General features: G+C 34.4%; 1 protein-coding gene across 4 annotated transcripts in view; it reads left to right on the top strand.

Moving 5' to 3' along the window:
* The window catches only part of LOC123565530 (centlein-like), an 81,463-nt gene that overhangs the window by 5,831 nt on the left and 53,084 nt on the right, over positions 1–22,548 (top strand). For 3 of the 4 annotated variants that reach the window (XM_053549304.1, XM_053549305.1, XM_053549306.1), the window contains exons 3-7: positions 2,662–2,732; positions 3,515–3,603; positions 9,888–10,016; positions 10,455–10,539; positions 12,130–12,246. In XM_053549304.1, the coding sequence (XP_053405279.1) occupies positions 2,662–2,732; positions 3,515–3,603; positions 9,888–10,016; positions 10,455–10,539; positions 12,130–12,246 (491 nt within the window). The remainder of the gene's footprint in view (positions 1–2,661; positions 2,733–3,514; positions 3,604–9,887; positions 10,017–10,454; positions 10,540–12,129; positions 12,247–22,548) is intronic. The other variant, XM_053549307.1, reaches the window with a different exon arrangement.

Genomic DNA, 22,548 nt, shown 5'->3' with positions numbered 1-22,548 from the left:
TCTCTATCAAAATGGGGAAATTGAACATGGCACTGTCTAGGGATAGAAGTCGCCAAATTGGTTGTCGGAAAATTGTCTGGGTGAACATGTCGACTTTTGTTTTATGTTTCATAGATTAACCATTGAATTATCTATACTTGTTATTGGGCAAAACTTAATTTAGTTTCTTGTTTCAATTTTCCATTCTTCGCTCTAAAGCAGTGAAACCGTTTACTATACTTATTGCAATTCTTCGGGGTGTCTCAAAAATAGGTTTTCGTGAAAAATACAGAGTTCATATAACTTAACTGTATTCAGCCGAGCTTTATATGGGGTGAAATCTCATGTTTCATTTTTACAATACGGAGTATTTGCTCAAAGAGTGAAGTGTCCTATGATCCTCATTATCTGCTTTTCCTGGTAAATAGAGAAGAGATATAGTTGAATCTGCATTAGCAGACTCCTGTTTTAGGCAGTCAAATGTCTTATGCAGCTAGTAAGCAAACATTCCCCAATTGACTTTTTGTTCTAATTTTTGACATGTCTGTTTTAACCAGCCACCTGTCTTTAGCAGCCAGATTATGCAACTACCTTGACAAGTGCTCCAGCTAGGATTAAAAAAGGGCAGGGTGCTGGCACTGAAAAGGGCACTTCTGGGGTGGTGGTCGGTCTGGGACCGTGCTCCCCCGGGAAAAAAATATAACTGGTCCATGCATACAGTGCATTTTAATATATTTTAGGCATGGAATTTGGCATAATTTAGGCATGTTTTTTGGCACACTTTAGGTATGGTCTTTTAATAGGCTATGTCTGTCATCTCTAATGCACCTATTTATTAACTAAAAATTCTGCTGTTTGTATTTTACTTGGCATTGATTTTCAACTTGTAACATTTCTTTGTAATTGCATACTGAATAACAATATCTATGTGTTTAGGCCTATTTTACTTGTTACAATTTCAGTACACATCTTCTCCATGTAGGCTACTTGATATTTATAAATTTATACCTGCAACATATTATATACAGAAAATAAAGTTTAAACTTCCACTTAAATAAATGAAATCAGGCAAAGTTTTTAACTTACAACAGTCTAAAAGCAAGTTTAGCACTTGTAATAGACATATTCCGGGTATCCAAAATTTTATATCCGGATATGGTTACACTTTTTTCTAAAAGTCGTCGAATGTCCAGTTTAAACAATATTTTTGAAAAAATATTATGATGCAAAGACAGTTTAACAGCATTTCACAGTATCTGACATTAAAGTGTACCCTGTCATTACATCTTAGTAAACTAATTTCAAAGAAATCTTCATGAAAAATCGGCAATTTCACAAAGCAGACGACAACTTACTTTCGATTTCAAAAACTTGTAAAACGATAAAATCAAAATATTTTCCTAATTAAATTTGATTGTGATCGATTTTTATTAATTACATATAAATGTCTTTTGTCTAGACTTAAGTTTCAGTTGTGTATAAAGGGGTATTTACGACTATATTACCGAAAACGAAAGTACACTTTGACAGGTGGCGCGAAATGATAATGATTTCAGACTGGTTTGCAAACTGTTTTAACACTAAGGTTCAATGATTTTAATGCTAGTGGAGCAGTCTAAAATATCACGGTCTGCCTCGGGCACGATTACGGCAGGTAATTGTTTAATTGTTTGCTAATTATGTCAATGCCCCCCCCCTACCCCCCGGCGTGTATCACTCGATAAAAAGGGGGCAATAAAGCAGTGTATTATAATCACTGAGGCAAAAAAGGGAAGTTTGGCTAAAAAAAAGAAATGAATGGTTGTAAAACGGGCAGGGTGCCTGGCAGGGCAACAGGGCGGAACGAATTTAGGAACGGGCGATGCGCCCTGCTGTAAATAGCTAGCTTGAGCACTGTTGACTGTGTGCTTAATATAAGTTTAACTGTATAATCAAACTCTTGATGAAATTAATTTTAAGCTCACTTAGACTTTGTACAGGATGAGCTATTAGTTATAGTTGGATGGTCCTGTATCTGCATTTTTACTTAAACATTTTCTACTCCGAAAGTACCGGTCAGAACTACATCAAACTTGATCAGTAACATTCTGGCATGTGCCTATATAAATCAAATTTATTTAAATGGTTCACCTGGGCATTAGGTGCCGCCAGAGCTTTAAAAAAAAACATATATACAATTTCTTGTGAACCGCTTGATGGATCTTCATCAGACTTGATCTGTAGCATCATGGGAAGGTCCTCTCCCAAATTTGTCCAAATGGTGCTTGGCCCCATTCAGAAGCCGCAAGAGCTAAAATGAAAATGCCTTCAAATGAAGTCTTCTCATGAATTGCTTGATGGATCTTCATTAGACTTGGTCTGAAGTATCATTATAAGGTCCTCTCCCAAATGTTTTCAAATGGGGGGCTCTTGGGCCACTCACGCTATAGATAAACATACCTTTAAATGACCTCTTCCAATGCGTCTGGGTTTCAGCCTCTGAAGATAAAATGAAATGGAAGTTTAATTGTTCATCTGAGATTTAATTTCACAGATAGACTTAACCATGAAACCCACAAAAAATAGCCCCAAATGAAAATTAATGATTTTACAGTTCTACATAAGAACAAATAAAGTTATATAACAACTTCAACAGTCTTTTCAGTTTTATTTACCTGATATTTATTTATTTATTTTTGCTAGCTTCCGATCGTGAGATTAGCAGATTGTTGGAGGAAAACCGCCAGCTTTCACAGGAGCTGAAACAGAGTCAGGTAAGCACTGGAAATTATCTTCGGATTAAAAATTTTCTTTATCTTTTTCTCAGCCTGTTTCAACTTGATTCTGTTCACCCATTTTGCGCATTAGGAAGAACACAGATCTACAGGGTAGTGAGTTCATCACCCGGAAGGTGTGTATGTTCTCCATAAAGTTTTGCCTGAAGTCATTTTGTGCTCCACCTCTGATTCATATGCAGAAGTTGGCAGTTTCTTATGGAGAAAAAATAAGTGAGATACAGAATCAAGTAACACTGGTTAGATTAATTGCAGTCCGTTATATGACTGAAATGAAAAATGTGCTAAACCCAAAGCAAACAAATGTTTGCTACATTTTATAAATACAGGGGGCTAGTTTTGGTGGAATTTGTGGTAAGGTCCGTTGATGGAGTTAAATTTCAACAAATGAGTTAAATTCCCATTCATTTTAAGTTGGAAAGATGAAATCCATGACTGTGTCTAGTGAAATAGCCGATTTGGTCTAAACCATGAAATTCAGTGCCCTCCAAATTAATTGATTCCACAGTATAATTATTATGTTAAAATACACTACAAGTGATTCAGCCGGAAAATAAAACTGGTGGTCTTTTAGAGTCATAAGTTTGACTATATATTCCTTAGGACATTACTTATAAGCCTTATAATTGCTCAGGATTATGGAGCTTTAGTGACTGAAATGATTTTTAGGATTCCTTAGTGCATACTTCTGAGCTGATTTTGAGGGGCTTCTAGGGCTTAAAAAGTCATATAAAAGTTATACTAGTTTCTGTTTTTTTCAGGCTGACAAAGATTTTGTATGGTCTCTGTGGAAAAAACTTCAGGTGTCTAACCCAGATGTAACACAGTCAGTGGGTCTTGTTGTACAGAGGTAAGCTGATTTTTGAAATAAAACATAAACAATTTTATATTGCTATCATGTAAGCAATTTTATGTTGTCATCTTGTTGCTATCTTGAAATCATGTTGTGGTCTTGTTAACAATTTTATTTTGCTGTCTTATAAACAATTTCATGTTGTGGTTATGTAAAGAAGTTCTTATTATTGTTGTATTATCAATTTCATGTTGCTTTCTTGCGAACAATTTAATGTTTACGAAAAGTTTTATATTGCTGTTATATAATCAATTTCGTGTTTTCATCTTGGAAACAATTTTATGTTGTCCTGTAAATAATGTCATTTTATAGTGTTGTAAACAATTTCATAGTGTCACTTTGTTAACAATTTTATGTTGAGGTCGTGTTTTGGTCTAAATTGTATCCAAAATGACAGAAATCCTTTACTACGGCAAATACCAAATCAGAGTGGACTTTTTTCAGTGATTAATTCAAAACTAAATTTTTTTTTGCAGAAAAAAAATGAAAAATTTCCAATTAGCAACCTGGAAGTGTTTAGAATTATGTACAGTATCAATGTTTTCTGAAATTGTTTAAAAAGAAATTTATAATTAACCTTTAGCCTGCTGGCGGCAATTGGTTCTGCCTTTGCGACCAGTGCAGACCAAGATCAGCCTGCACATCCGTGCAGTCTGATCATGGTCTGCACTGTTCGCTATTCAGTCAGTAAATTTTCAGTAAACACCCCTTCAAATGATAAATGGTACTGCCCAAATTGAATGATGGACCAGTCCATTATAGAAATTAAGCAGGCTAAAGGTTAACCTTTTCTTAGTCTAAGTGGATCAAAGAGGAAGCCTGAGATTAACATAAAATCTGTCTGTCAGCAAGTATTCTCTATTAATTGAAGACCAAAGTACAAATCATTAGAAATGACCTTACACTGTCTTATAAATAGCTTAGTCGTTTTAACTCCGATATCAAAACTTGCCGTTAGATATTTATTATTTATACCCGCTAGGTTCTATGTTTCCTGACATTGTATAGTTAAACAATCAAATGTTACCCAATCAGCATTATTCTGTATACATTGTCAAGTAAATAATCGAATTAATGTTAACCCGTGACATCTTGCATTGGCAATAAATTGTTCAACTTCATTAAGAATTGAAACACAGGGTCGTTCGGTATCGGTGAAGATGTCACTTTGTCATGCTTAAAGAAAGTTTGTCAACACCTAAAAGTATTAATGAAATAAAGGATTGGAGTAGGTTTGAGGAGTGTAATTGACAGTTAAAGGTATATGCCTCCAGATTAACATCAAAATTTCATTATTTTTTAAACATATAGCAATTGGTATTACATATCAAAAAACCATAAACCAGCGTTGCTGAAGTAGATATTTTAACATATGTCATATAAAGTACTGCTCAGTTCTTTTTATTTCTTATCAGATTTCATCAGCCTTGTGAGACTTTTATTTTATTGATTGAAATACTGGTAGTAGTTTTTTGTTTGTTTTTTTTTTAAATAAAAAGGTTCGAAAGTGCACATAAACTTGCTATTGCAATACCTAAGTGAAGACAGCATTTTTCTAAATTTGGGATTGTTAATGATGAGGGACTCTAACTTCCACATTTCATAAATTGTCAATTTTTTGGGGGGATAAAAGTTTAGAGATAAATGTTGTTTTGATATCCTATGTTTGATGACATGAGGCTTATTTCATGAAGCCTAAATTAGAAATAGTTAAAAATTTCATGAAAGCTGTGTCAAGAAAATCATTTAACACTTATCATGCTGGACACAATTGATTCTGCCTTTGCAACCAGTGTAGATCATGATCAGCCTGCACATCTATGCAGTCTGATCATGATCTGCACTGTTCGCTATTCAGTCAGTACATGTTTCTATTTTTTAAACACCCCTTTTAACAGTTAATGGTACTGTCCAAATTGAAAGACAAGACAATTTCATTATAGAAATTTAGCAGGGTAAGGGTTAAGATAGATTCATTCAGTATTCTGCTTAAAACTACCACTAACCCTTTTTGGAGAATTTTCAAATTGAGTGTAATAGTTATGTTTGTACATCAATTAAATTAATTGATAGTAATTGATCCTTGGTCAAAGGTTATAAAAACTTGGATTCAGAACCAGTCTGATTATGCTGCTTTGCCATTGGTCACTTTCAAAAATATATTCACAAACAGCCAATCAGATGATAGAGTTTTTTGACTGGTTTCCAATCTCAATCTTATGGTTTTGGACCCATGTCTAGATATTATTGGAATAGAGAAGCAGTCTGTTACACAAATAGCTCTTGTTTATGTAACTATGTTACCAGTATACAAGTTTTATGGGACATTCATTATTTATAGTGCTTCCAGTATTTTCATAGTAAACTTCAATTTACATTTAACTTAGGTAGTGTTTTTTGCAATTTTGATAAATTCAGAATGACAAACTTGATGGTTTTTAGTTACACTATGTAGCCACGAATAAGATTATGCACAGAAAATCTCAAAAATGCCACGATGTCAGTGATCTTATAATAATTGAGCCGCGCCATGAGAAAACCAACATAATGGCTTTGCGACCAGCATGGATCCAGACCAGCCTGCGCATCCGCGCAGTCTGGTCAGGATCCATGCTGTTCGCTAACAGTTTTTCTAATTGCAATAGACTCTGCGGATGCGCAGGCTGGTCTGGATCCATGCTGGTCGCAAAGTCACTATGTTGGTTTTCTCATGGCGTGGCTCATATAATCTTGGCAAATATTTGTTAGAAATTATGGTTTGATGCTCGTAAAACAAAGGCATAATAATTGAAATGTTGCAATAGTTTGTCCGTCTACTCTTGGGAAACACATCACACCTGGGGTGGAACCTTTAAGCAGTTTAAGGGTTTCCAATTAAACTTTACACAAATGTTAAACTTGAAAAAAAAGGTGTGTTACACGAAAGATTCAGATTTGTACCTCAAATGCCAACAGACAAGGGCCTTCCACTTACTATCCTAATGAACAAACAAAATTCCAAATTATTGTATCTTCAGAAATTGAGATCCATGAATTCATGTCCCCATGAATCACGAAATTTTATGCCCACATAATTAAATGATTTTACAGTAGAAGGAATTTAGTAGCTTTTGTACCAAACCCATAAGTAATAATGATTTATGGTATTAAATAAAGATTACTTTTCTGTTTAAAAAAAAAAGAAAGAGAAAATTACATTCAACCGACGGTGTGCCCTGTTAAACTACATAAATTCATGATGGCACTTTCTCTTATGCGGAGACACTAATTGTCAATTTCTTACGGTTAAAATGCAAAGGTGATGGACGGAGCATATGTTCTAACATTTTTGTTCATTTCGTTTTTGCATGTTTAAATATGTAATTGTGATAATTTGTCATATTTGGTCGCTTTCGTTACAAGCAAAAGTCTGAGAATGGAGCGCCGAGGACGGTTGTATAGTGGCGTTCACAAGTTTGTGACAGTTTGACTTTAATCTTGACAAGGGGTTATTCATTATGCATATGCAAATAATTTTAAGAAATTGCCTGACTGTGCTTTGGACACATATGGTTTTTGTTCCTTTCTCGGAATAACAATTTACGTAATTGAACTTTGTCATGTCTGAGGTAAAATGTTTTAGTCTTTTTGACGCCAGAAAATCAGTAAATTTAAACAATAAAAGCTTTGCTATATCAAGGCACTTCATTGTACATGTATGTCATTTATACAAAATTTAGACTCATTTTTTAGCTCACCTGTCACAAAGTGACAAGGTGAGCTATTGTGACCGCTTGATGTCCGGTGTCCGTCGTGCGTCGTCTGTCAACAAGTTGTAAAAAAATCTTCTTCTTGAAAACCTCTGGGCAGAATTACACCAAACTTCACGGGAATGATCCTTGGGTGGCCCCCTTTCAAAATTTTTCAAACAATTGAATTCCATGCAGAACTCTGGTTGCCATAGCAACCGAAAGGAAAAACTTTAAAAATCTTCATCTCAAAAGCCAGAAGCCCTAGAGCTTAGATATTTGGTGTGAAGCATTGCCTAGTAGAGCTCTACCAATTTTATTCAAATCATGACCCCGGGGTCAAAATTGACCCCACCCCAGGGGTCACTTGATTTTACATAGGAAAATCTTTAAAATTTTCTTCTCAAAAACTAGAAGCCCTAGAGCTTAGGTGTTTCACATGTAGCATTGCCTAGTGGACCGCTACTAAAGTTGTTCAAATCATGACCCCGGGGTCACTGGATTTTACATAGGAAAATCTTCAAAAATTTTCTAAAAATAAACCAGAAGGCCTAGAGCTTAGATATTTCACATGTAGCATTGCCTAGTGGACCTCTACAAAATTTGTTCCAATTATGACCCCCCGGGGTCAAAATTGACCCCGCCCCAGGGGTCACTTGATTTTACATAGGGAAAATATTAAAAAATCTTCTTCTCAAAAACCAGAAACCCTAGAGCTTAGATATTTGACATGTAGCATTGCCTAATGGACCTCTACTAAAATTGTTCAAATCATGACCCCCTGGGTCCACCCCAGGGGTCATTTGATTTTACATAGGAAAGTCTTCAAAAATTTTCTAAAAATAAACCAGAAGGCCTAGAGCTTAGATATTTTACTTGTAGCATTGCCTAGTGGACCTAAATAAAATTTTTTCAAATCATGTCCCCTGGGGTCAAAATTGACCCCGCCCCATGGGTCACTTGATTTTACATAGGAAAATCTTTAAAAAAATTCTAAAAATAAACCAGAAGGCCTAGATCTTAGATATTTGACATGTAGCATTGCCTAGTAGACTTCTACAAAATTTGTTCAAATCATGACCCCCAGGGTCAAATTGGCCCCGCCCCATGGGGGTTACTTGATTGTACATAGAAAAATCTTCAAAATTTTCTAAAAATAAACCAGAAGGCCTAGGGCTTAGATATTTGACATGTAGCATTGCCTAGTGGGCCTCTACAAAATTTGTTCAAATCTTGACCCCCCCCCCCCCCCATATTCAAATTGACCCAGCCCCAGGGGTTACTTGATTGTACATAGAGCAATCTTCATAAATTTGCTAAAAATAAACCAGAAGGCCTAAATCTTAGATATTTGATATGTTACATTGCCTAGTAGACTTCTACAAACTTTGTTCAAATCATGACCCCGGGGTAAAAGTGGCTCCGCCCCAGGGGTTACTTGATTGTACATAGGAAAATCTTCGAAAAAAATTCTAAAAATCATCAGTTTGACATTTGAAACATGTAGCTCATATTACTCAGGTGAGCGATCCAGGGTCATCATGACCCTCTTGTTTTAGAGTTTTTACAAAATTTTGACTGTCATTTTAAAATTTTAGAAGCGCTTTCATTAGGTTTTAAAACTTTCGTAAATCTCTTGCTTACTTGGAATGACATCCCTACTGATATCCGTTCTGTAAATACATTAGAACAATTTAAAAGATGGTATATACACTGGAAGTTCTCTGGTTGAAATTAACACTGCTTAATAAAAATGTTATTGTTTTAGTAACTCAGTAGCTCAATTGTTTCTGTAAAATTATCTTTGTACTGTGATTTTAATATTTGTATTGTTTTTTGATAATTTGTTGTAAATATTGTATGTAAATTGTGTTGTGAGGCTCATTATGAAAGATTGGGCTTGTCCAAATATGTTGCCTCATTAAATAAAGACTTTATTATTATTATTATTATTAATTGTTATATAATAAAAAAAGGGAAAATAAAATGATTCCATGATTTCCGTACAGTTTTTAAAAAAGCATTGTAAAGCTTTAATCATGCAATGGAAAGGGGATATAATCTTAAAGTAGTTTAGCGATCCTTTTTAAAAGAATATCGATTTAAAATGTATTGATTTATGATTTTTGTGTAAAAAAACAAGTTTTGAAAAATTGATATTTGTCTTGAGGTATGCTCATTAAAGTTTGGCCAGTGTCAAGTTCCGCAACTGATAGCTTTGTGACATCATTTTGCCCTGTTCTCATACAGCTGTGAAATGGGACATATTAAGGGAACACCAGTCCTGTAGCAGCTGTTGGAAGCCTCTGAATTTGTCCGCTCTCTACTTAAACTGTTCTTATTCAGTGTTTTCCAAACATAGTCAGAATGCACTTGGGCATATTATTTTGCAAGTCAAATAGTCTAGGTCATGTAATAGTTATGGCCCTTGAATTTGTGAAAATTGAGTACTAGTCTGCTTAGTAAGTGGAGTATTTTTACAGTCAAAAGTAATTTGCTGTGTTAGGCTTATGTTGTGAATGTTTCAAACATTTGTTTTGCTCTGTTTTATAGAGAACGAGAGAAGGCTGAAATTCGGGACCGTAAAGTTCTTGAGATACTTCAGAGGAAAGATGAACGTATCAGTGAGCTCCAAGCCAACCTGGCTTACAAGGCGAGGGAACTTGGAGAGTCAACTGTCAAGTAAGTTAACATTTCATAGTTTATACATGTATGTCTGAAAATTACGTCCTCCCAAGTGATAGATAGCACTGCTTTTGTTTAATGCCATATCCTACTTTTGCATGAGGGGTAATTACCTGTCCTTAAGTATTTACATTATATCAAGATGATATCCAAAAGTTTTGCTTGACCTCGAAAAATGCTGCCTTATTATTGATTTATTTCAAAAAGTACATTAGAAATAGCCAATCAGATTATCCAGTTTTGACCAGTCTTGAACAGTACCTGCCATTGGTCAATTTCAAAATTTAGCTCAGAAACATCCAATCAGATGATTTAAGTTTTGAGACTGGACTTCAAACTCGATTTTATAACCTTAGAAAACTGGAGTAAATAAAAGTTAACTGAACACCATCATATATTTGAAATCTTGTGTGAAAATTATTTTGTATTTTACAGACAAGCTGATGTGAGTGATGAGATAGTACGGTTACAGAGGCTGGTAGATACCTTACAGGACCGTAATTCTACTCTAGAACTTCAGGTAAATGGTTGAGAAATTTTTTAGTAGATGCTTTTTTCTTGGCTAAAAAAATCCTGAAAAAAATGCAGATTAGTTCACAAGGATGTGTCACTGGAAAGGACTTATGGTTGGCCTGTTATCTTTTTGTAGCAAAAATGTGGATCCTGCTAAAACTTTGAAAGTATTATGTTATTTTTTCATGAGACCTGGAGCAGGACATTTAATACTAGGCAGTAGTCTTCTTTCATATGCTGTTGTTAAGTTTTTGAATTATCAATATCTGCTGTAGTCCAAACTTCATTGCTAGGCCTTATAAGTAATGAAATATTTTAAGAATACAGTTATCCATGTTGAAAAAATGAGGTGAAAAGTAAGGGTGTTTGAAAAAGAGCAAAATATCATACTTGTTATATTATTGTTTTAGCTTGCTTGGCTTGTAAGTATTTAATATTGTAAGACAATTATGTCCTTCTATATCTCTTTTAAGTTATATACATGTATATATTATTTACTAAAACAGTATGTAGAAAATAGTGTGGATAGGGCAGTAACAATATTATATCTTACTTTGATGAGCTGGGCTGATATCTTTCTGTAATGATTGGAAAGCCAATATATTCTATAGTTTCTGTTAGCTGTGACTCTGTCTCAAAGTGAAACTCTTAATGACTGTAGTCAATTGGAGAAATGTTCATTCCATACAGAAGTACTTTACACATAGTCTTTGTATTCTTATTGATGATTATAAAAGGAATTTTTATAAAATACATTTACAAAAAATCAGTCTTTTACACAAAACTTTGGCTTTAAGTTTTTTCAGGGGCAGTAATGGAAAGAAAATCATGGATGTCATAACTATGCTGTTTAATTTGATCGCTTAAAAATGTTTGAAGGGAAGTGACATCAGGCAATGTTAACGTTCAGCTCTATTTTGTTTGATGGGTTGGCATTATTTCCTTTTAAACAATGTTAATTGTAATAAAAATGGAGGAAACACATCAAGGATACTTATTGTCACATAATGTCTTGTTCTAAAAATAGAATTATGTGCTTACAATAGATTTATATTATGCAAAAAATAGTTACACACATGATATCAAATTAAACAGCGAAAAACTCACAATATCCAAGATTTATTTTATTATTCCATTGAAGAAGGCTTAAAGTGAAACAGAGGGATTTTTTGTGTAATTTACAAATATTCAACTATCAGTTACTAATGGCCATGTAGTCTAGTGGTAACGCACTTGAGTGTCTCCCACTAAACTAAGAGGCCTGTACCGGTTCTTCTCAGGAAAGACGGCTTTGCATGTATCGGTGCTATACACCGGGCATGTTAAAGAACCAGACTGTCTATTTGCAAAAAGCTAGGCTAAGTTAGCCGGACAGGCCTATATCTAAAAAGGATTTCTCTCTCTCTGTTCTGGGGGGAGGGGGCTTTATCTCACTCTGTCCATCTGGTCAGATCGCTCCGTGTCTGTATTAGTAGAGGATGAATTTCGCGCTCCGAGTGGCAGCGTTGTGCTATGTAAAGCCCCTTTGAATGTGTTTATCATGAGAAGGGTGCTATATAAATCTGGTATAATATACTGAGTTTTCCCTATTTTGTAGTTAAAATCTAAATCTCAGAATGCGAATAAAGCAAGGTCTCCTCAAAGAGGAGGTAATTCACCTGTTAAGAGTGCCTCTTACAAACAAGACAACACTAGAACCACTAACCAAAACAAGGTAATTCTCTTACACATACACTCTGGCACATGTAAACACATTGTGTTTCTATGGGAAAATGACAGGTTTAAATGAACACATGGGATTTGAGCACATTGTATTAGTATGGGAAATTGGATACATACACACTGGTTTATGGGATGACATGGGATTTGAACACATTGTATTAGTATGGGAAATTGGATACATACACACTGGTTTATGGGATGACATGGGATTTGAACACATTGTGTTTGTATGGGAAATTGGATACATACACACTGGTTTATGGGATGACATGGGATTTGAACACATTGTATTAGTATGGGAAATTGGATACATACACACTGGTTTATGGGATGACATGGGATTTGAGCACATTGTGTTTGTATGGGAAATTGGATACATACACACTGGTTTATGGGATGACATGGGATTTGAACACGTTGTATTAGTATGGGAAATTGGATACATACACACTGGTTTATGGGATGACATGGGATTTGAGCACATTGTGTTTGTATGGGAAATTGGATACATACACACTGGTTTATGGGATGACATGGGATTTGAGCACATTGTGTTTGTATGGGAAATTGGATACATACACACTGGTTTATGGATGACATGGGATTTGAACACATTGTATTAGTATGGGAAATTGGATACATACACACTGGTTTATGGATGACATGGGATTTGAGCACATTGTGTTTGTATGGGAAATTGGATACATACACACTGGTTTATGGGATGACATGGGATTTGAGCACATTGTGTTTGTATGGGAAATTGGATACATACACACTGGTTTATGGGATGACATGGGATTTGAGCACATTGTATTAGTATGGGAAATTGGATACATACACACTGGTTTATGGGATGACATGGGATTTGAGCACATTGTATTAGTATGGGAAATTGGATACATACACACTGGTTTATGGGATGACATGGGATTTGAGCACATTGTATTAGTATGGGAAATTGGATACATACACACTGGTTTATGGGATGACATGGGATTTGAGCACATTGTATTAGTATGGGAAATTGGATACATACACACTTGTTTATGGGATGACATGGGATTTGAGCACATTGTGTTTGTATGGGAAATTGGATACATACACACTGGTTTATGGGATGACATGGGATTTGAACACATTGTATTAGTATGGGAAATTGGATACATACACACTGGTTTATGGGATGACATGGGATTTGAGCACATTGTGTTTGTATGGGAAATTGGATACATACACACTGGTTTATGGGATGACATGGGATTTGAACACATTGTATTAGTATGGGAAATTGGATACATACACACTGGTTTATGGGATGACATGGGATTTGAGCACATTGTGTTTGTATGGGAAATTGGATACATACACACTGGTTTATGGGATGACATGGGATTTGAACACATTGTATTAGTATGGGAAATTGGATACATACACACTGGTTTATGGGATGACATGGGATTTGAACACATTGTGTTTGTATGGGAAATTGGATACATACACACTGGTTTATGGGATGACATGGGATTTGAACACATTGTGTTTGTATGGGAAATTGGATACATACACACTGGTTTATGGGATGACATGGGATTTGAACACATTGTGTTTGTATGGGAAATTGGATACATACACACTGGTTTATGGATGACATGGGATTTGAACACATTGTGTTTGTATGGGAAATTGGATACATACACACTGGTTTATGGGATGACATGGGATTTGAACACATTGTGTTTGTATGGGAAATTGGATACATACACACTGGTTTATGGGATGACATGGGATTTGAACACATTGTATTAGTATGGGAAATTGGATACATACACACTGGTTTATGGGATGACATGGGATTTGAACACATTGTATTAGTATGGGAAATTGGATACATACACACTGGTTTATGGGATGACATGGGATTTGAACACATTGTATTAGTATGGGAAATTGGATACATACACACTGGTTTATGGGATGACATGGGATTTGAACACATTGTGTTTGTATGGGAAATTGTTACTTACACACTTGTTTGTGTGAACACATGGAACTTGAATACATTGTGTTTGTATCAGAAAATGGTTACCTATACACTTATTTTTGTGAACAGACGGAATTTTCACACATTGAGTTTGTATCAGAAAATGGTTTACACACTCATGTTTATAGTAACACATGAGATTTCAACACATTTAGGTTGTATTTGAAATGATTACGCATACACACTTTGGTTAATGTAAACACATTGGATCAGAACACACTGTGTTTGTACTGGAAAATGGTAACATATGCACTGGTACTGTGCTTTTATCGGTAAATGGTTATGGAAAAAATTAACAGATTAACAGTGTTGTACATAATAGCTATCTTCTTGGTGTTGGAAATTTAGTTTTGTTGAATAAAATTACCTTGATGAGTTGAACACATAGCTGCTGGAACAAGATCAGGTAGAAATTTTCAGTGAAAGTCAGTTATGCCTCATTTAGTCAGATAAGCTTACACATACAGTTAATTGAAGAAAATTCAAATAAGGGGTCTTTTCTGTGGTATTTATAGACTTAAGTGTGAGTAAATCCAAGCTTACAGGAAGGGGATCTTAGCCAAATGATTAAGGTTGATGGCTTCCAGTCTCTTTATACCTTACTGCTGTTGATCATTGCCTATGCTTTTGGAATGTAAATTATCTAGTGTGAAGAAGGGCCTCTGTTACTTATAATCACTTGCCCCTTACCACTGTTTGCTCAAAACCTCAATCGGGATGTTGAATCCTGCTGGCATAAGAAAGGTTGGTTGTACCCAGGTGCCCAGCCATGCCTGAAATAATGCTCAGAGGGGCACAAGGGATCCTGCAACATCAGAAAAGCAGGGCAGTCACCACATGACCTTGTGATGTATAACTCAATAAAAACAGGAAAAAAAACAAAAAATTCTGTAGTGAGGAAGCTGCCAAGCTGGATTTAAGAAGGTCAAATGCTTTATCCATTTGCATGTTGATGCCTTAAATTATATCCGTTCTTCTTTGCCCATTTTAGTTTGAAAGAAGACACTAGACTTACTAATGATTTTAACAGGTAGACTCGTAGTGCTGTTATACTTTGGTAAAATGGTAGTTTCCTGGGATAGGGTCTTTCCCTATTTCTGGTGTATTAGTTTTAAGGTTTCTATGATAAAAATGTTGTATAAACTGGATATGTAACATTTAACTATTGTTATAGTTTTGTTTGACATATTTATTAGCTCCACTATTTGGAGAATAGGGGGGCTATACTACTCGCCCCGGCGTCGGCGTCGGCGTGACCCTTCTTGGTTAAAGTTTTTCGACAACCTTTGTTTTTCTGTCATATCTTTGTTACTATTGCTTATATCTTACTGTAACTTCACATAAACATTGTCCAGTATACAAACAAAGTATGTGTTGGGGCTGAGCCCATTATACCCTAGGTCAAGGTCACCAAGGTCTTATACTTAGGTTATTTTTAAGGTTATAGTTTTTCGGCAACCTTTGTTTTTCTGTCATATCTTTGTTACTGTTGCTTATATCTTACTGTAACTTTACATAAACATTGTCCAGCATACAAACAAAGTCTGTATAGGGACTGGGCCCATTATACCCAAGGTTAAGATCACCAAGGTCTTATACTTAGGTTATTTTTAAGATTAAAGTTTTTCGGCAACCTTTGTTTTTCTGTCATATCTTTGTTACTATTGCTTATATCATACTGTAAGTTCACATAAACATTGTCCAGCATGTGAACAAAGTATGTGCAGGGGCTAGGCACATTATACCCAAGGTCAGGGTCACCAAGGAGTTATACTTTGAATTATTTTCATGTTAAATTTTTTCGAAAGCTTAGTTTATAGACATATCTTTGGTACTTTAAAAGATAATGACTTGAAATTAAAAGGATTTGTTTATAATCATCTGCATGTGTGGCCACATACCCCAGAACTCTAATTGTGTTTTTGACAGAATTGTGCCCCTTTTGTACTTAAACTTTTTTGCAATCTTCGCTTTCTGGATACTACTTTAATGCAATATAAGATAAAGACTTGAAATTTAAAATGTATCTTTATCATCATCATCTGCATGTGTGGTAACAATCCCCATAACTCTGATTTGTATTTTTGACCAAATTATGCCCCTCTTATACTTAAATTTTTTACAAACTTTGTTTTCTGGACATAACTTTGGTACTATATAAGATAATGACTTGAAACTCAGAATATATCTTTATCATCATCATCTGCATGTGTTGTAACAATCCTAATAACTCAAATTTGTGTATTTGATGGAATTATGCCCCTTGGTGTATCTTCCTTTTAAAGTAGAGGTCTCTTATTCAGACATATATTCATTTTACTGTCAAATCCCCGAATAGTGGAGCGCGCTGTCTTACGGACAGCTCTTGTTTCAAGTTTTCTATTTCTGAAACAAAGAAGTTAAATAAATCTCATAACTTTAATATTTTTGTTCAGCTAGACCTTCTTTTTGTACAGAAATCTATCTTAACATATAACACCTGAGTGCACCCAAAAATAATTGAAGGATATTTTATCCCCACCTCCTACCCTGCCCTTAAGAGAGACATGATTATAATAATCACCCTATCCGTTAGTGTATTGACCCATCTATAAGGTGAAACTTCCATTAGACAGATCCTTTAACCCTTACCCTGATACATTTCTATAATGAACATCTGGACAGTACCATTCACTGTTAGTAGGTGTGCTTACTAAAAATATACTGACTTGGCAATAGCTTGCAGACTCTTATAAATACCTTTGGTAAGTGTGGCATTGACTCACTAATTAGACAAGACAGCACATATTAGGTTTGATTTTTAAGGAGAAAAACATAGTCTTGTAGGTGAGTAAATATGGTACATTTTCATTTTTCAGCTTATAAACGATTCAAGGGATTTCCATGAAACTTCATGTTGAGCATGAAGGTCAAGGTCACAGTCAAGAATACTTAACCTCTTGAGCATTATTCACTTAGTAGCAATGTCATCTGTGTTTCAATTCTGCTATTCTCACAACTATAGACCTCAAACATCTTTCTGCAATTTCTTAAATTGTCTTTGATCAATAACTTTACTTTCAAATAAATAAATCTAAATATGAGAAAATTTTAAGGCTTAAATTGCCTTTAATAGTCTGTTCAATAGGCATTTTGAAGGTTATGTAATTTTTTAATGTGAAATTCTCAGTAAGGAAAGCTATAGATTTTAAGATGAGTGGATATCTTTGACCTACAGAATTCTGTAAGCGACATCAGGTTTTGAATATAGAGTCCTTCTGGGATAGGAAAACGTGATGGCAGTAACGGAGTTCTATACATTCAAACCTTTGTTAAGCAACCAGTCAAGGTAAAATGCCAAATTGGTTTCTTAAGACAGGTTACCACTAAGAGCAACAATTTTTAGGAGTACAAATATTTCCTCTTGAAAGTGTAATACACAACCATAAAATGTGCCAAAGTTTGAATAATGTTATCAGTTATTACTGAATGAAAGATATGTTTGGTGTTTTAGGGTTGAGAAAAAAAAGATTGTTCTAGAGTAGAAAATAGTAGTAGCTTGACCCTAAATGGGGTAAGAAGATGCTTTCCATAATGAAAAAATGGCCACTGACTGCATAAAGCAAGCGACCTATTAATACAGTAGTTTAAAGAAGGAAATTTGTTGGGAGAATTACAGGAGACCATTAATAGCAGGTGACTGCTTAAAAAGGTGACCATTTTCACAAGTTAGCATGTATTGTCTAAACTAGCAATGTCATGTATTGGCAAAGCTACTGAGCATTTCATACTTTCAGTTTATGCAGTCTGCATTGGAATAAGGGCCAGACAGATGTTTGTGATCTGTATTACAAGAGAGTTAATAAATCAGATTATCTATTTGTCCATTTACACTTGTGAATACAGTGCAACTCCTCCAGAGCAACACCACATGGAAATTTGTTTTTCTGTCTACATTTGAATGAAGTGTAACTTCTCCACAGCAGCACCACTTGGAAATTTGTTTTTCCCTTTACATTTGAATATAGTGTTACTTCTCCAGAGCCACACCACATGGAAACATGTTTTTTTTCCATTTACACTTGAATACAGTGCAACATCTCTAGAGCAATATTATGGAAATTTGTTTTTTCCATTTATACTTGAAAACAGTGCAACATTTCCAGAGCAAAACCACATCGTAATTTGTTTTTCCATTGACACTTGGATACACTGCAGCATCTCCAGAGCAGAGCTTCGTGGAAATTTGTTTTTCCATTTACTCTCGGATACAGCACAACATCTCAAGAGAAACACCACATGGAAATTTGTTTTTCCATTTACACTTGAATACAGTGCAACATCTCAAGAGTAACACCACATGGAAATTTGTTTTTCCATTTACACTTGAATACATTGTTTTTCCATTTACTCTCTAATAAGCACAACATTTCAAGAGAAACACCATATGGAATTTTTTTTTCCATTTACATTTGAATATATTGTTTTTTCATTTACTCTCGAATACAGCACAACACCTCAAGAGTAACACCACATGGAATTTTGTTTTTCCATTTACACTTGAATACAGTGCAACATCTTAAGAGTAACACCACAATCATGGAAATTTGTTTTTTCTATTTAAACTTTAATACATTGTTTTTCCATTTACTCTCGAATACAGCACAACATCTCAAGAGTAACACCACAAGGAAATTTGTTAATCCATTTACACTTGAATGCAGTGCAGCATCTCAAGTGTAACACTACATGGAAATTTGTTTTTTCATTTACAATTGAATACAGTAACATCTCAAGAGCAACACCACATGGAAAACCAACTCTGAAATATGTTTGTTGTTGAGATAGTCTTTGAAAGTGTTGTTGTCAAGAGCTTAGTATACTAAGATACGAGTTTTTATTGTCTGCATTTGAAGGGAAGTATGTACTTTTCAGAAGTATGAGTAATATGGTTTAGATTGTGCATATTGTACATTGTGTTATTGTATGGTTATGTAAAGCACTTAAATGCCTTATATATGTACAGTCAAACCTGTATGAAGCAATCACAGGAGTGACAAAATGTGGCTACTTAAGGCAGGTGGCTGTATAATTCAGGTTGGAATCAGAATTGAATATCAGTTTGGGAACTAAGTCAGTTGACAAGTGGCTGCTTTGTACAGTGATGGCTAAGAATGGTTCATCTGTTTTTATTTGAATGAAGAGTTCAGGAAATTCTAAATTTACTAATTGTTTTTAGAGATTGTCTGAAGTTAACATGTTGATGCGACAGCGCCAGTATAGATTAAAGGCAGTCTTGTTTCTTAAGTTATGCTATATATGACAGTCTTTATTGGCCTGTCTCCTATTTAAGATCACTCGTCATGTTGCATTGCCGAATATCGATAAACTAGTACTCGCAATCGAAAACATGATTGATTTGTGCCAATGACGTGGGATAACCAATTAATGTTTTGACAAATACTCAAATTTGTCAAGCACACTGATTCCCGGGAAAGGTCACCAGTTTTATAAATCCCCTACGGATTCGGCAAATCTCATATATTGGTCCGATTACATTTCTTTTGGAAATTGGACATCAGGAAAACAATGTTAATAGTCACAAGTGATTTATATGGGTTTTTACATTGAGATGCTTCTATTTGATGTATGTACCAAGTATGACATGAAATTTCAAAAACCGTACAACTATTACTGAAAAATATATTGGGGCGGAAATTGGATTTTTCAGAAATATGATGTAACTGTCCGTCAGATATTGCACTTTATAGAGAAAGTTTAGTCACTTGTCTTATTTCATTAAGGTAGTTTAGCATTTTTGAATGAATTTATTTTGTACAAAGTAGAATTTAATTGAATCTTGGAAAAAAATAGGGTATGTTGTGTGCTAGATTTCTTGCCAGAATGCTTTGAAAATTTGGATCTCAAGCAAGTTTGCTCACTCGGAAAAAACATATTTGTTAGTTGAATATTTTTATTTAGTGACACTTCTCGCAGTCCTAAAAGTTAGTAAAGTTGTATTTTTTATAAATGAACAAAAATTAATGCTTTGCTATTCATTCATTCCAAGCTTAATTCTAGTATGTTTTCAAAATTGATGATGTAATGTCCTTCATTCCAATTATCAGGTGTGTAGACTCACCTTAAAAAGAAATTGTTTAGATTAAAATAGTTTTGTTAAGCTAATATGTATTTTTTAAAGAATAATTATCATAATGGTGTATTATTAAACGACTATTTAAATACGGTAGTCTGATTTCTGTAAGTTATGTTACTACATGGCTTTTGAGCAAAATATTAAGGGTGCAGTTTAAAATAATTCCAGTATCTATTTATTCAAACGATTTTATTGGTTTAGTCAAGACATTTACACATAGATGGACCACTTTGCTTATCATATGGCAATAACTTGCTTATTTCTGCGCTAAAATTTATCAGTGTGAGCATTCATTTTCTTAGTTAGATCATTTCCTATTCGATGATCATGGTTTCGAATTAAAATTTAGTAAAAAGTTATTTTCCAAATTTTTAGTACGTAGAGTAAAATCATCAAAAAACAAAAACTCAGTACAGAAACAAGTTTTCAAGTAATTATTAGGATTAAGTTGTTTTTTTTTTGGTGTTAATGTTTTGTTGTTTTGTTTTTGAAGACATGATAACTAACCTGACCCACCCATTTAACTTAAAAACGAAATTACTTGAATAACATTTTTTTAAAAGTCAGCCACTTTTACAAATTAATTTCACTCTGTCATAACTAAGGAGAATGATGATCATATTTGTGGAAGTGTTGAGCTTCAATTTTAAGAGGAATAAATCTTTTTCAGTGAATAATTCAAGAACTTGTAATTTCTAGATTTCAAGTTTTATGATAAAGTGACTTAAGCAAATTCCATAAAACTGCCAAAGTAAATCATAGTTAGCTTAGCTATTAGTTTGTCAGTGACACGAGACGTTAACTTGTTTCCCGATAATTTAAATGTCCAACTAATCCCGAACTAAGTAAAGACACTTTCCCGTGGGGACAGAGAGATAGACAATGTCGTGTAAAAAACATTAGCGGGCAACAAGTTTTGCATGACGCTCGCCATATAATGCAAAAACGTGTCCATCATTTGTTTAAAGTTGCCGATACAGAGGACATTATATAAGAGTCGGTTACCCCTAGTTGATACTTAGTCGTATAGATGATATGGCATTTTATCAAAATAGAACCTCACGGGATTGGAATTGCAGCAGAATGTTGAAGTAGAGGAAATGTTCTATATGTCACTTAATGTAAATAGGAAAATATAATGGGTCCTGGGGTATTTGTTGTAGCATTATATACAACACACAGACAAAAACTATACCAGTATATCTGGTTTTGGTAAATTATTTAAATAGGACTGACAGTTTGACTATATAATAAAAGTAACATGCTCTGTGTGTTAACATAATTTGAAGGACTTGCTGAAGCAGAATAAATTAGTATTTGAGAATTGAACGCAAAACTATCACAACTCCCTATTAGATAAAGGAAAACAGTAGTTTTGTATTCAATGCTAAAGATGTTATTTTCAACGTAAATCTTCGACAAATGTAATGAAATTTCAGTGTGATACTACATGCAGGGGTAAATTTGTATTAAAATGCTTTTGGTTGGGCACTTTAGTTGAGCAACCAGGGATGGAAGACTATCATATTTTTAAAGTACTTTGATCTGTAAGTGCTCATTGTACATTATCCAGCTGACCATCTATGAAGGGGCTAGGCTCCAAATTTAAATAAAATTTTTCAAAATTTACATAATACTTTAATTTTCTAGTAATTGTAAATATAAAAGTTACACTGTATTTATGTAATAAACCACTTTTGTTGACTGTATTTATATAAAAATCACTTTTGTTGACAGTTAATATGTATAGAAAAGCTATTTTTTGCAACAGTCGCATGGTAAAAAATTTCTGTTATCATACGAAAAATAGAAAAAGTTAAGTGGTACCTCATATCATTCATATAAAATGTCACCTTAAGTTGTGCTAATTTTTAATATTTTATATTTCATTGTGATCTATTTAAGTATGTGCACCTATAATGACTGTGGGCACTTCTATTGTGGTTATGTATTCTTGTTTGGCAATTCAACATTCTTTGGTCGTAAATGTAGTGAAATGCTTGCATGGTTTCCCTTAAAAGCCAGAAAATCGCATACATACAATTTATAATGTGCCAATTGACATTAAAGGTCCACACCTTAAAAAAAAAATTATTAGGCATGCCACTTCAGTC

The sequence above is a fragment of the Mercenaria mercenaria genome, chromosome 8 (genome assembly GCF_021730395.1).
Source record: "Mercenaria mercenaria strain notata chromosome 8, MADL_Memer_1, whole genome shotgun sequence".
Classification (NCBI taxonomy): Eukaryota; Metazoa; Mollusca; class Bivalvia; order Venerida; family Veneridae; genus Mercenaria; species Mercenaria mercenaria.
This window is presented reverse-complemented; position numbering and strand designations above follow the sequence as displayed.